This window comes from Leptopilina heterotoma, unplaced genomic scaffold (genome assembly GCF_015476425.1).
Source record: "Leptopilina heterotoma isolate Lh14 unplaced genomic scaffold, ASM1547642v1 Lhet_287, whole genome shotgun sequence".
NCBI lineage: Eukaryota > Metazoa > Arthropoda > Insecta > Hymenoptera > Figitidae > Leptopilina > Leptopilina heterotoma.
In genome coordinates this window covers 71,637-86,222 of record NW_025110994.1, presented here as the reverse complement: position 1 = coordinate 86,222, position 14,586 = coordinate 71,637, and the positions used below count along the sequence as shown (strand labels likewise).

General features: G+C 29.6%; 1 protein-coding gene across 5 annotated transcripts in view; it reads right to left on the bottom strand.

Moving 5' to 3' along the window:
• Nucleotides 1-1,159: 1,159 nt before the first annotated feature.
• LOC122504309 (insulin receptor substrate 1) overlaps nt 1,160-14,586 on the bottom strand; it is a 35,676-nt gene continuing 22,249 nt past the window's right edge. For 2 of the 5 annotated variants that reach the window (XM_043615366.1, XM_043615368.1), the window contains 6 exons: nt 9,282-9,626; nt 5,182-5,615; nt 4,173-4,597; nt 3,679-4,096; nt 3,309-3,552; nt 1,160-2,540 (listed from right to left, as the gene is read on the bottom strand). In XM_043615366.1, coding sequence (XP_043471301.1) covers nt 1,438-2,540; nt 3,309-3,552; nt 3,679-4,096; nt 4,173-4,597; nt 5,182-5,615; nt 9,282-9,626 — 2,969 coding nt within the window. In that variant the 3' untranslated portion in view covers nt 1,160-1,437. The remainder of the gene's footprint in view (nt 2,541-3,308; nt 3,553-3,678; nt 4,097-4,172; nt 4,598-5,181; nt 5,616-9,281; nt 9,627-14,586) is intronic. The other 3 variants (XM_043615369.1, XM_043615370.1, XM_043615367.1) reach the window with 2 other exon arrangements.

Sequence of the window (14,586 nt, the reverse complement as noted above, 5' to 3'; positions counted from 1 at the left end):
GTGAATTTCTAAAAATTTCTTTTTGTAATAAAGGTAATTTTCAAAAAATTTTTTTCTAACAATATTCAATTTTTGAAATAACGAATTTACGAAAATTTTGTTAATTCTTTAAAAAAAGTACTTGATCTCAAGTAGCTTTAAAGTTTTAAAAAATTATAATAAAAAATAGAAATTATGCAAATTTTTTAACAAAATTTCAAAATAATCTAGTTAAAAATATCGTAATTAACAAATAGAAATTAATGGGATTTTTTTCTTAAAGATATTTAAAATTTTCTTAAAAAAATGTTTTATAAATAAATTAATTTTGAAAATTTTGGTATAAAAATAATGCAAATTATTATTTTCTTTCAAAGAAGAACAGAATTTTGTTAACAAATTGTGATAAAAAATAGTAATTTTATAAAAATTTTTCTACGTTTTCAAAAAGAAACATAATTTTGTAAAAAAAATTGTGATTGAGAAACAGAAAATATGCAAAATAGTTTCTATTTCTAAATCTTAATTTTTTAACAATTTTCTAACTGTTATCAAAATTATGGAATTTTACAAATTTTACGAAAATAAATATTAGAAATCATAACTTTTTAGAAAAACTTTTTTAGAAATCAAAACTTGTTACGAAAACCTTTTTTAGAAAACAGATTTCATTAGAAATTGCTTTTTTTTAAACAAAAAGGAATAGAAAATATTTTTTAGAAAAAGTGACCACTTTTTTTTACTTATTTTTTTTGTTAATAAAAAATTTTTATTTTTCGACAAAATAAAAATTTGAAATTTTTTCAATTTCAAACAGAATTTATTTTTTCCCTTTATTCCAGATTCGAAACTAAATGAAATTAGTTTTTCTGGATTTTGAAAATAAAATTAAGAAAATTTACATTGCGTTAAAAAAAAAATTAAATAAAAATATAAAAAGAAACGTAAAATTTTCTAAAATTTTATAAAAAATTGATTTTTATAAAGAGTAAAGTAAAGAATTTTATAAAATATGATTTTATTTAAAAAAAAAATGATTTAAAAAATATTTGTTTAGTAAAAAGAAAATTGATTTTAAAATCCAAAACGGAAATTGATTTTAAAAATTACTGTATAAAAAAACAGTTTTCTAAATGTATGGTGTAGATTTTTAATTTTTTTTTAAATTGCTTTTTCCTAGTTTTTGACACGAAAAAATTCGTTTGAACATTTCTCATAAAATTCTCAAATTCATTTCATCAAGATTCGAAAGAATTATTTCAATTTGCAGTCACATCTTGAAGATACATTCTTCAAAAGCCTCAACAACAAACATTCACACTTTCTTCCGTTTCTACTATATAATTCCCTAAAAATCTCATTATTCCCAACATTAAATTCCCCGGCATCGTCACCCAGATCTGATTTAGTTGACAAAAAAAATAAAAATAAAATAACATTAAAAAAAAAGTAACCTCCCTAGTTTTGTTTAAGCCTCCCGAAATCGATTTCAGCGTATTTGAAGCCTTCCTGAAGGGGTGTCGGCGAAACCGGAGGTGCTCCGCTGACTTCCGGTAAATCGAGACTCGCATAATGAAGCGTCGAAGCTTTATCGAAGCTCGCCTGAATTTTTTCAACAGCCGACGCCAATTTCTCGTAGCCCGGTTGAAGTTTCTCGTAGTCCTCCGAATCTTGTTGCGTTGGCGTCGGCGTTGATATTGGCGTTGGTGTTGACGTGGGCGTTGGCGTTGTTTCGTCCATTAATTTCGGTGACGATGGTTTCGATTGAACGGGCTTGAAACCCGTTGGCGTTGGACTAGTCGTTGGCGATGTTGTGACGAGGCGCGGTCTCGTCACTGTCAAATCGTTGAGTCTTTTTGCAAGGGGCACGAAAACAACGTCCTGACTAGCCATTGGATTATTTGAGATTGACTCTTTCGGACTAGGTGGCTTGTCGACGACGACGTTCTTCGAGATTCCATCGCATTTCCTCGTTAACGTATTCGCATCAACTTTCTTCAATGAATTACCTCTGACGAGTTTTGGTAATGTTGCTCCTCCACTGTCGTCAGCGAGTTTGTTAAGTGAACTGCTGGGTAGATGACTTGGTGCGGAGATTTTTCTCGATGGTTGCATTAGTGCGTAGTCGCCACTTGCTGATGAGACATCACCGATTGATGATGATTTGGAGCTGACCTCGGGTTCGGTTGTGAATGGTTTCTCGGGCGATTGAGGACTGTTGAGGGAGAAGGGGAATATTGTTGCTGTTGAACCGGTGGGCGTTGCTCGTGGTGGTGTGGCCGGCGTCGATTCGAGACTCTCCGAATTTGGACTTCCGTTTAGAGGTAGAAAGTTTGGCGTTTTCGTTGATTTACTGCTGGCTAGAATTGCAATCGGTTGGGAGCGAATTTTCTCCTTGCGATTGCTGTTGCGATTTCGTTGATGACTTCGTGCACTCGCGCCCATGTTCATGTTGATGTAGTCCTGCTCGAGGCTGGGTCGTACTTTGAAGGACATTTCCACGTAACCGTCTTGGGTCCGTCGTGGTTGGGGGAAGTCGACAGGTGCGGTTCTCGTTCCTCCTGGAGGTTAAACATTACCGATAAATTTAAAGATCATTGGAAGACCCCGAAAGTGATAGTTTTCTAGACTTCAGCAGAAGCGAAAAGTCTTTAGGAGTCCTGAAGTCCTTAGTAGCAAAGGCCTTAGGACTCTGCTACTAAGGACTTCAAGGCTTTCTAAGTTCAATAATAAACTTGTATTTCTTCAAATTGTCAAAGTTTTTGTGTACACGGAGAAAAAAGTTAGGTTACACCAGCAGGAGACACCGGTTAAAACTACTTGACCAATGCAGGCGTGAACATAAGTTCTGAAATCAAGTCAGCACAATTTGACAGCCAGGTAGTTTTGGCTTGGCTGCCTCAAGTAGTGACTACAGTTGTGTCAATCCCCTTCCTAATGAGAAAGGGGAAAGTCTCTAAAAGTCTTGAAGTCCTTTGAAAAAGTAGTTCATCATTCTGTGTCTTGAAGTCCTTAGTAGCAAAGTCGTCAGACTTTGCTACTAAGGACTTCAAGACTTCCTAAGTTCAAATGATGAACGACTTCTTCCAATAGTCATAAGTTTTTGTCTCCAAGATATGTTCTCCGTCATCTCAAAGAAAAGTTTTAGGGTTCTGTCCAAAGATAATTTACCTAGATCCGTTGGGGTCCTGGTGACACGTGGTCTAACTGAAGAATCCCATTAGTAAGAAAAGGATGAACGCCTTTTCTTACCAATAGAATTGTCCACGTGCCACCAGGACTAGGTCTAGGTAAAAGCCTTGTAAATAATAATTGTTCGACATTATTACCTGGTGGACCGTTCATCAGCATGTAATCATCCTGCAGTGGTGAGGGCATCTGCTTCGGACTGGACCCACTCTTTGGCCAGAAGTCCAGACCCGAGTCCATTTTCATGTACGGGGACTCGGCCTCCTCGACGGGTTTCAACGTTGTTATCACCGGTCTTAGAGTGGCTATCGATGTCGATGAATGAATATTGTTGTGATTGTGATTGGCAGTGGTTGTATTGTTATTATTATTATTATTTCGATGCTAAAAGCAGAAAAATAGAAAGATTAGTATCCTTATCCTGAAGATTGGTATCCTAGTCATGAAGATTACTATCCCAATCTTGAAGATTAGTATCTTATTCCACTTAGGGATAAAAGGGATAATTACCTTGTTGATGCCACTCATGTCGACATAAGGGGCAGTTGTCGAGGAAGTCTGCTGTCCAGGCGACATGTCAACGTAGGAACTGTTATCAGTGGCAGTGGAGTAAGATTGCGACTGCGAATAAGTCGACGGTGGTGACGAGAGTGTCGTCGGTAGATGTGACCTCGAGAAATCTAATTCCATGAGGTCTTCCATTCGTTCCGAATTAACCGAACAACCAGAATTATGACCCCAGGAACTAGATAAAAGTGGCGCTGAATTCGACTTATTTGTACTCGAATTTTCCCCACCCGGTAATAACGGTGCAGTGGTGATGTTCAATAACCTTCCCATTTCGGGCCTCTTGGATCGACTTCCCACTGAGAATGCTCGCACTCTACTGACATCTTGTTGCGTAACTTCGTACCTATCACGGAAGGTGCTGTAATACAAAGCATATTATTTTCTTGTCTCCAATAAATCAAAAGTGAGAGAAAAAGGCGAAGTGAGAAACGAACCTATTTTTTCGATGCCTATTTACAGGTTCCGGTCTCGAACCAACGGAGTAGGCTCTGATGGGCCTCGCCTGAAGATCCTCGCCAGCCGGTAGGTAGCTGGTGACTTTATCGAGGTGATACTCGGAGAACCTCAGATCCGTACTGGGAGTTCCCGAAGTGACTGAACAACTGCTACCACCATGACCGGACATATCGTCAGGAAAGTGGCCATTTTGACTATTGGAAGGATCCATATCGACGTAACCATCGTCACGGACGGGAGCCATCGGAACATAACCGTCGGGTAGAAGTGTACCAGTGTCCTCCACCAGTGACGAGGCTCGGGAATGCGAGTGAGCCGTCGTTGCTGGACTCATTGGCATGTAAACTCCACCACCGCGACTAGGACTTGACCCACAAGGGCTGTACATCTCCACATACGAACTCTGCAGCAACAAATGCTTGTTAGTCTCCGACTTTGATATGTTATCATAATTAATTACTAATTAATTAATCGAATTATTAATTAATTAATCAAATGACTAATTAATTAATCGAATTACTAATTAATTAATCGAATTACTAAATTAATTTCCCAAAAGAGAAGTTCTGTTTAATGATAAAAAGCGCGGGGCGAACTCAACGCAGGCGTCGCGCCTGAGTTTGCTCATCGCTGAGTGGTAGGGAGCCCCCCACCCGATTCCTGATTTATATAAATAGAGCGCACTGCGGCACATGGCACAGTCGACACTCGCAGCTACCACAGAGCGGATCTAACCACCACCGTGAATAAAATACGATAGTAATTCAATTAAACAGAAATTCTCCTAGTGATATCTACTATTCGGAATATTATTTCTGATTATCAATTACTAATTATCAATTATTGATTATTGATTAATAATTATTAGTTATAATTCTTCAGATTGTGTTTTGTAAAATATTGTTAGTCAAAACAGAGTAAGTTCACCCTCCCACTAATTAGGAATGAAATGGCAAAGCACATGCGATTAATGCGAAAATAACATACAAGCATGAAACCGCAGAGAGGAATCACCTGCGAGGGAGAATGGGACTTGTAGTTTGGCGAGTATTTTTGTTGATTGCTCGGCCAAGGGGCATAATCATCACCATTCTCCTCGAGGATAACGGGCTCATCGGGTGTCAATGAATGTCCATATCTCGAGGTGAGTCCCTCCTCGAGAATATTCTCCGAACCATCGTCCATCGATAGTGACGATCCGGCCGAGTCCGTTGAGCAAGCTCCAGATGCTGGACTAATGGGCATTGAAGAAACTGGCGGTGAATACGACATTCCACGACCATACATAGAATGTGGCCTTGGCGCATGCGAACCCAAATGAATCGCTCTTGGATGAACCATCGCAAGTGGCGTTGGATGTCCCACACTCGTTGTTCTTGCTCTCGATGGTAAACTATCACATCTCTCCCTTCCGCTCGTGCCTGTAATTACAAAAATACAATTAAAAAAATCCCCTACCAAAAAAAAAAAAAAATTCAAGGACAAAGAGAAAAATAAACTTGTGCATATTTTTTCAATTATAAAAGCCAATACCATTATTTCCCAGCAGAGAAAAACAAAACATTTTGTTAGTTTCAACTTGCATCATTCAGAGTTAAACCAATTATTATCATTCCCTCGGTTAATATTATTATATATATTCACAAATTAAATATACCCTCAGATGCGTAAAAAAATTCACGCATGCAGACACTGATCCCAATTGGTCAAAATCTTGCGCTCCACCTTACAAAAAAATTAATACACAAATGCACAAAATTTTCTCAAAAAATTTGGATCTGTTATATATACTTGAATAAGAGATTTTATCCCAGAATTAAACAAAAGCGTTGATCAATGGCCACAAAAGAAGGGGAGAAATCATTCAAAAGAAGTGTATAACAGTCCAGATATATATATGAACGACAAACATTTTGAAAAATATGGCAATAAAGGAAGAAGTGCCGTGTTTTCTTTTACCTCGAAGATATATTTTTAAATAAACTTTGCTTAGAAGATAAATTTGAATCTCTATAGTTTTTCAATTCTATGAATGAGTGCGAAAAAAAGTAATTTACAGATTTGTACAATTTTTCTCTTTTTTTCGACACAATATTTGTTATGTAAAATTTGATAATTTACTACCCAATTAAAGAATATTGTCATTTTTCTAAACATAGAACAAATGTAAAAACGCAAAAAACTTATTTACAGCAATTCATAATTTATCGCTCAAAATAAAATTATTTATAAATATTTTTATTTATATATTTTTATAAATACGGTTACACTTCTATATAATACGAGTGCAAATGGTAAAAAAATTAATATAAAAATTATTTCCTTTCCTAAAAATTCGAAAAATAAAATACAGAAAAGAAAATTCAAAGATTTGTTTTGTTATTTTTCTTTCCCTATTCCATTAAAGTATATACAAAATAAGACAATAAATTCTTTGTATTAGAAAAAAATGAAAAAAACAATGCGTAATTTATGAAAATTTGAAAAAACATTGTAACCAGTTCACATCTATAAAAGAAATATTATGCAAGAAAAACCTGTTTAATTAATTCCAATATCCTAGCAATTAACAAACTAAAACGAATGTAATCATTTTTATTTAAGCGTTCTCAAATTTATGAGCTATTTGAAATGAAAACATTTAAATCAGTTTCTACATATTTGAAATGTTAATGTAAAATATCATTAACGACAGTTTGAAAATTAAAAAAAAATTCTCGTATATATGTTTGAAAAATTTTCTCCTCTCCGATAGTTTTTTAAATTTTTTTCGCTATAATTTATAAAATACAATAGAGAATATTTTACACCATTTTCTTAGAATTAAAAATTCCATGATTCAAATTCACCTCTGTAAAAAATAAAAATTTCTATTTTTTGTAAATATTTATTTTAAAGAAATTTTTTTTTTAAATTAATGAAAAATGAAAAAACAGGCAGTGAATAAAGATGATGATGATATCCAAAGTGATATAGGTTATTATTTAGAACAGTCAAAATTTGTAAGTTATATGAATTCAGAAGGGTTTTCAAATTTGGTTTTTAATTTGAATTTTTAAAGGCTTAGTTTTGATTTCGTTTGAAAAGAACAAAGAAGTTTTTTCCTTGGAAAGAAAAATTTTACGAATCGTAAATTTACTTTCATGAACACTAGTAATTTGACATTTTTAAATTAAAAACAAAATTAATTTTTAAAAAGAATTACTTCTTTTTTGTCGTATTGGCACACAGGAAGAAATAAATTCTTGATTTTTTGTATTTATTTTGTTCTTTTATACTTATTTTGTACTTTTTCATTTATTTTTGTATTTTTTTAAATGCTCTTTAAATTAAAATCATTGACTTTCCACTGACGAAGTAAGAAAATTTAGCGACGGAAGCATTTTATTTAACGATTTCCACTAAAATTCAGTCAAATTTGATTAAAATTTATTGAAATTCAACTGAATTTCAATAAAAAATCTTAATGATTGTCACAATCCCGTCTGCATTATCAACTGAGGGTAAAACAGATGACACTTTTATTCAATAAAATATTTACCAAGATTTAGTCATTTTTCACTAAATTTAAGTAAAAAATTTATTGGCTAAAACATTTTAGTACAATTTCCACTAAAATTTAGTGAAATTTGTCTGAAGTTTAGTAAAATTTGACTGAAAACAGTAAAAAATTTTAATGATTGTAACAATCACGTCTGCTTTATCGATTGAGGGTAAAACAGATGACACTTTCATTCATTAAAATTTTTACTGAAATTTAGTCATTTTTCAGTAAATTAAAGAGGAAAATTTATTGACTGAAGTATTTTAGTATACGATTTTCACTAAAATTCAGTAAAATATGACCGAAATTCAAGAAATTTGTCTAAATTCCAGTAAAAAATTGTACTGATTGTAGTAATCACGTTTGCTTTATCGACTTAAGGTAAAACAGACGACACTTTCAGTCAATAAGATTTTTACTGATTTTCTTTCTTTTTTCACTTACTTTAAGTGCGGAAACAGAAAGTTTATTGAAATTCATTCATATTTTACTGAATTTCAGTGAAAATCGTACTGAAATTCAATTATCATACTAAAAAACTTCTGTCGGAAATTTTATCCATTTAGTCTCAGTGGAAAGTTATTGTTTCGAATTTAGCGAATATTCTTGAATTTTTTTTTTCTTTTTTGCATTTTTGTATCTACAAGAAGCATTAGAAATAAATACTTGTGACTTTTTAATGATAACTGATTTTAATTTTTTTTAACACAAACTTTTAATTATCATGATAAAAGTACCACAACCATAGCCTTAAAACTTTTTGTTTCTTTGGGTACCTTTCTTCGGAGCGTGTTACATTTGATTCGTATAAATAATTCTTTTAGTCTTGACAATTTTTGTAAGTTCGTACATAAATCCAAGAAAATTGGATTCTTTTTAAATTTTTTCTAATTCTCAAGGGGATTTAATGTCAGATAATTTATTGAGATTCGGCAAGGGTCCTGCAGCGAAACTCGTAAGTTAGTGGCACGTTACTGGGTGGCATTCGAACTAACTAAAAAATCATTATTAAGAAAAAGATGAAGATTTGTCTATCCTTTTCTAACTAATGGGATTTTTTAGTTAGTCCACAGGCCACTAGGACTCTTGCCATTTCTATCGACAGTTTTTCTAAGGATATCAAATTGAGAAAAAAATAAGATTTGATATGCTAAACAAAAATAAGTTTTTGTCTAGGATATCAAATCTTATTTTTGTCTAGCATATCAAATCTTATTTTTTTCTCAATTTGATATCCTTAGTAAAATTGTGAGGTAAATAATCTTAGACTGTAAAGGTGGCCATGCCGAAGACATGCAACGCTAATTTAAGGCATAACCTAAAAATAACTGTTCCAAAAATCAGAAGAATATCACTTCGAATCGAAATAAAGAATGACTCTTGAAATAAGCATTTCGATTTCGAATTCTCAAAAGTATTTTCAATTCTTTTTTTTTTGACAAAATCAGAAATAGTGGCAGCTTCAACAGTTATTGCGAACGTTTTAGCAGCAATATTGAAGGGAATGAGAGAGGTGATGTATGATGAAACGGAAAATACATACAGCGTAAAACGGATCTTTTGGATGATTGCGTTTGATTGATAGCAACGGCTGCTAAGGGCAGCGACAGGGTTCTCTGATGGGAATTTGTTGCGGTTGTGGTTGTGATGGTCGCGATGGTCGCGGTGACGGTTGTACTTGTTGTTGTAGATTTTGTTGTTGTTGTTGTTGATGATGATGATGTTGTTGTTGATGATGATGATGATGTAGTATTGACATGAACGGATTGGGAATTATTGGTGGAATGGGGATGACTTGCCACCGAATGGCGGCGCCTATTCATACTGCTACTGTTGACATTAGTTGTGGCATTTCCGGTAGTCCCAGTTCCGGTACCGGCAGCAGGTGCTGTAAACCATACGGCTCTCACTGTTTACCACAATTTAACCAGAGATATTCTCCATATTCTCTTTTGCTAGCTCTTAAACTACCTAGTCTTAAATTTTTATCTTAAAAGCTTTACTTGTTCAGGCATTGAAGGCTCTTTAAAAGAGTTTATCCTTCCTTTTCGAGAAAAGCGTCGCGTCGTTAACCTTCGTCGCCACATCGACTCAAAAACTAATTTTTTCTAACTTTTTAAAAGTTAAACTTAGAAATCATCAAAACAAACTGTTTACTTCGCATTTTTGTTTGTTGTACAGAAAGAAAATTCGAAAAAGGAATGAAAAATTGTTTCTAGTAAATTATTTTCGGGTTTCTTTTTCATTCACAAGAAGTAGATAATAGCAGAAGTAGCGAAACAAAGATCTAAAAGAACAGAAGAAAACTAGGAAAAAGGAGGAATATTCACGTGGTTTTCGAATGTTGAAACAAGTAAATAGTAACTTTTGTACTTTTCTAAAAATAAATGTTCAGTTTTCATCCAGAAAAAAAGAGATTTTTAAAATTACGGAAAATTGCATCAGATTGAGAAACAAAAGAAACTTGTAATTTAAATCTTTAATGAACTATGATGATAAAGAATTAACAACAAATTAAAAATATTTTCACGCAGGATTCAACAAGATTTTCAGAAGGATTCGAAGATGATTTACAGAAACAAATATAAGATATCATTTTTGAGAGGAAAAAATTCATAGAGTGAAACGACACAAACAGAAAATTGAGCCAAATGTCAAACATTGCAAAATATTGCGCAAGACTCTATATTGAAAATTACTCCAGTTTGTACGAATAATAATAATATTAACAGGGTTGCCACAAAAAATTAAATTTGTATTTCCCTGACTTTTCCCTAATTTTCCAGACTGATTTTGACTTTTTCCCTGACCCTCAAGAATATTTTGATTCACTCTAAAAATTATTAGATTCTCAAAAAAAAATGTTCCATTACATTTATTTTCGAATTTTAATTGTAAAATTATTCGAAAACATCAATAACTTCTTTTTCAAATAAATATTTAATCATTATTTTTCTATAGGAATTAAGAATTCGAAATTCAAACCTTAAATTCAATAACTTATAATAAATTTAAGATGACAGAGTGATAAAATAATTATTTTATATCATAAGAATATTGTAGCTATAAATTCAAATTTTCAAAGATTTTTATTTGAACCCTTTTCAAAATTCAATTATTTCTAAAAATTCACGCTATAATGCTTTTAATATTCTACAATTTAAAATTTTAAGTGAAAATCATTTTTTAATCAATGTTTATTAGAAAATTTTTTGAGAATTCAATTATTTAAATAAAAAAAAAATAATAATTTGTTAAAATATTTTAATGTTTCTTAAAATTGAATTTTTATGAAGAATTTTATCAAAATTTTTAAAAATAATTGAATTCTTTCGGCGAAATTTAAAAAAAAAATTAAGAATAAAAGCAATTTTCTATCATTTTATTTAAAATTCTATAAAAAAAAATTTAAATTCCGCGATAAGTTTTGTTATTTATGAAAATAATTGAATTCTTGAAACGAATTTTATTAAACATTTTTTTAGAAAATTATTGAATTCCTGTGAAGAATTTCATTTGTAAAAATAATTGAATTCTGGAAAAAAATATTATTATTTATGAATATAATTAATTTCTTGTGAAGAAGTTTATTAAAATTTTTTTAAATAATTGAATTTCTCAGATTTTTTTAAAACTTTTTAAAAATAATTAAATTTTGTTTTTAAAAGTTTCATTAAAAAATTAAAAATAATTGAAATCTGACGAAGAATTTTATTGAATTTTTTTTAAATAATTGAATTTCTATGAAAATTTTTTTTTGAAATGAATTGAATTTTTGGAAAGAATTTTATTAAAAAAATTTTGTATGAATTATTGAATTCATGTGGTTTTTTAAATAATCGAATTTCTCAGAATTTCTTACAACTTTTAAAAAATAATTAAATTCCATCGAGAAATTTTATTAAAAAAATTGAAAATAATTGAAGTCTGACGAAGAATTTTATTAAATTTTTTTTTCAATAATTGAATTCTTAGGAAGAATTTTATTAAAATTTCTTAAATAATTGAATTTTTTCAAAGAGTTTTATTTTTTACGAAAATAATTGAATTGTTTCGAAGATATATTTAAAAACATTTTTGACTATTGCATTACTAAGAAGAATGTTATATTTATTTATAAAAATAATTGATTTCTTGAAAAGAATTTTATTCAAATTTTTTTTAATAATTGAATTCACATAAAAAATGTATTATTTGTGAAAATAATTAAATTCTTAAGAAGAATTGTATTGTAAATAATTTAATTAATTGTATTGTAAAATTTTTAAAAGAATTTTATTTAAACTTTTCGAAATAATTGAATTTTTCAGTATTTTTTTTCAATTCTCTGAATATATTTGAATTCTTTCGAGAAATTTCATTAAAATTTTATGTGAAATTTTTATTAAAATTTTGTTTAAATAATTGAATTCTTTTGAAAGATTTTATTAAAATAGATATTAAAAATAATTAAAATGAGGAAAAATTTTGAAAATAATTGAAATTTTGACAAGAATTTTATGAAATTTTTTGAAAATAATTGAATTTCGGAGAAATAATTTATTATTTATAAAAATAATTGAAATTTTTGAGAGAATGTTTTTAAATTTTTGAACATAATTGAATTTATGCGAAGGAGAATTGATATTTTCTAAAATTTCAAATTGAAATCTTTAAAGTTCAGAATTTTCATATAAATTCTAAAAATTTAATTTTTTCCAGTATAGTTTTAATAAAAAATCCCTGACTTTTCCCTGATTTCTCAGACCTGTGGCAACCCTGATTAAGTCAATAATTAAAACGAATCAATAAATGTACAGCACATTTCTAAATTCACAACAAATATCTTCTTTTCTTTCTTCGTATATTTTTTTATCCTTTATTTTCTATTTTCTTCCAAGCTTCACATTTATTTTCTCTTTTTACATTCTTCTGAGTTTTAATATTTTTTATTCTTTACTTTCGTTAAAGTTTTCCTTTTTTTTATTTTAGTCTTTTTAATAGTTTTTTTTGTTTAATTTTTGGTTTTTATTGTTTAATTTTAGTTTTTACTGTTTTTTTTCCTTCAATTTTATTTAGAATAAAATTAAAAATAATATTCCAGTGAAAGAATGAATTTTCGCAATTATTTGTTTGTCGATTCGTTCAAATAGTTCCTCGCCCCTCAGGAGAAATGAAAATACGCATGCGGTGAGAAGAAAAAAAAAGTGCTAACAATGATTATTCCCAAGTGTCACAAACAAGAATGCGCCTCCATCAATAATGGAGCTATTAATTTACAAGTAGATTCAAATGACTTTTACGTTGCTTTGAGTCAAGTCGCCTCATTTGTCGGTTTTACTGAATCATCAACATAACCAGACACAAAAATTAATCTGACACCCAACACCGAATTAAAATTATACATATATACAAAATTTCACTTATGAAAATTTACACAAATATATAAAACATAAATATGACATAAATATATAAAAAAAACATAAATATGACAAAATATTACATAAATATGACAATAAACATTAGACAATAAAATAATTATTTAAAAAAAGCATATACACTGAAAGGAAAAAAATTAAAAAAATAAAAAAAAATCGTCGATGAAGCTTTTCTGTTAACGACGTATTTTGCAAAAGAGCAAAAAAAAATTCATAAGGCAGAATACGCCGATGACGCTTTTAAAATCCCCAATACATTCCTCAATATTTTAGAATTTAGAGCAAGATCGCAAGTATATAAAAAAAGCGTTGGTTTATGCTTCAAATTTTTGGCCCCCTATACAATTAGCGATATGAAAAAGCAGATTTTATTTTCACCCAAAAATATGTATGACTTTATAGAGACAATGCCCAATTTCATCGATTGATTGCCAATGACCAGAAATTGAATGCCACTCGGGCAAAACATTTCATTAACAACGAGCATAAACCAAACTCCGACAAACGATTCGTGTGTCATCCGTTCAAAAGTTTACTTGCAATTCACAATATTATTAGCTAATGGGCCGAAATTTTATTCTCCCATCAAGTAAATAAAACATAGACCGAGGAAATTGATTAAATAAAAAAAACTGATTAAATAGAAAAAATGATTAAATAAAATGTTTATTGAATAAAATTTTTACTGAAATCAAATTTTTATTCAAGAAAATTTTTACTAAATCAAATCTTTATTGAATAAAATTTTTACTATATAAAATGTTTATTTCAGAAAATGTTTATTAAATAATATGTTTATTGAATAAAATATTTATTAAATAAACTTTTTATTGAATAAAATTGTTATTTAATAAACTGTTTATTGAATAAAATTGTTATTTAATAAACTGTTTATTGAATAAAATTTTTATTTAATAAACTTTTTATTAAATAAAATATTTATTAAATAAGATGTTCATTGAATAAAATATTGATTAAGTAAAATTTTCATTAAATAAAATATTCTATATAACATTTTTATTGAATAAAGTATTCATTTAATAAAATGTGACGAGCTCCGAAGAAAGGTACCTAGGAAATTATTTAAAAAATTATTTTAAGGTTATATTTGCGTCATTTTTACCACAATTACAAGTTTCTATCTTTAATTTCAAATTAAAATCAATTTTTACAAATTATTTTAAATGCAATGAAGTCTTAAACAACAGTTATTTAAAATAAAAGTTTATCCCCTTTTTTTATTTTCATTTCAAAAATTACAACCATAACCTTAAATTTCTCATTTATTAGCTACCTTTCTTAAAGAAGCGGGTCACAAATTTTTATTAAATAAATAAAAATAAATTACGAAAGTAGGTAAAATACATCTAGTAAAAATTAAAAAATTAAAAATTTTTTTCGAAGATAAAAAAAATTGGAAAAAATTGTATT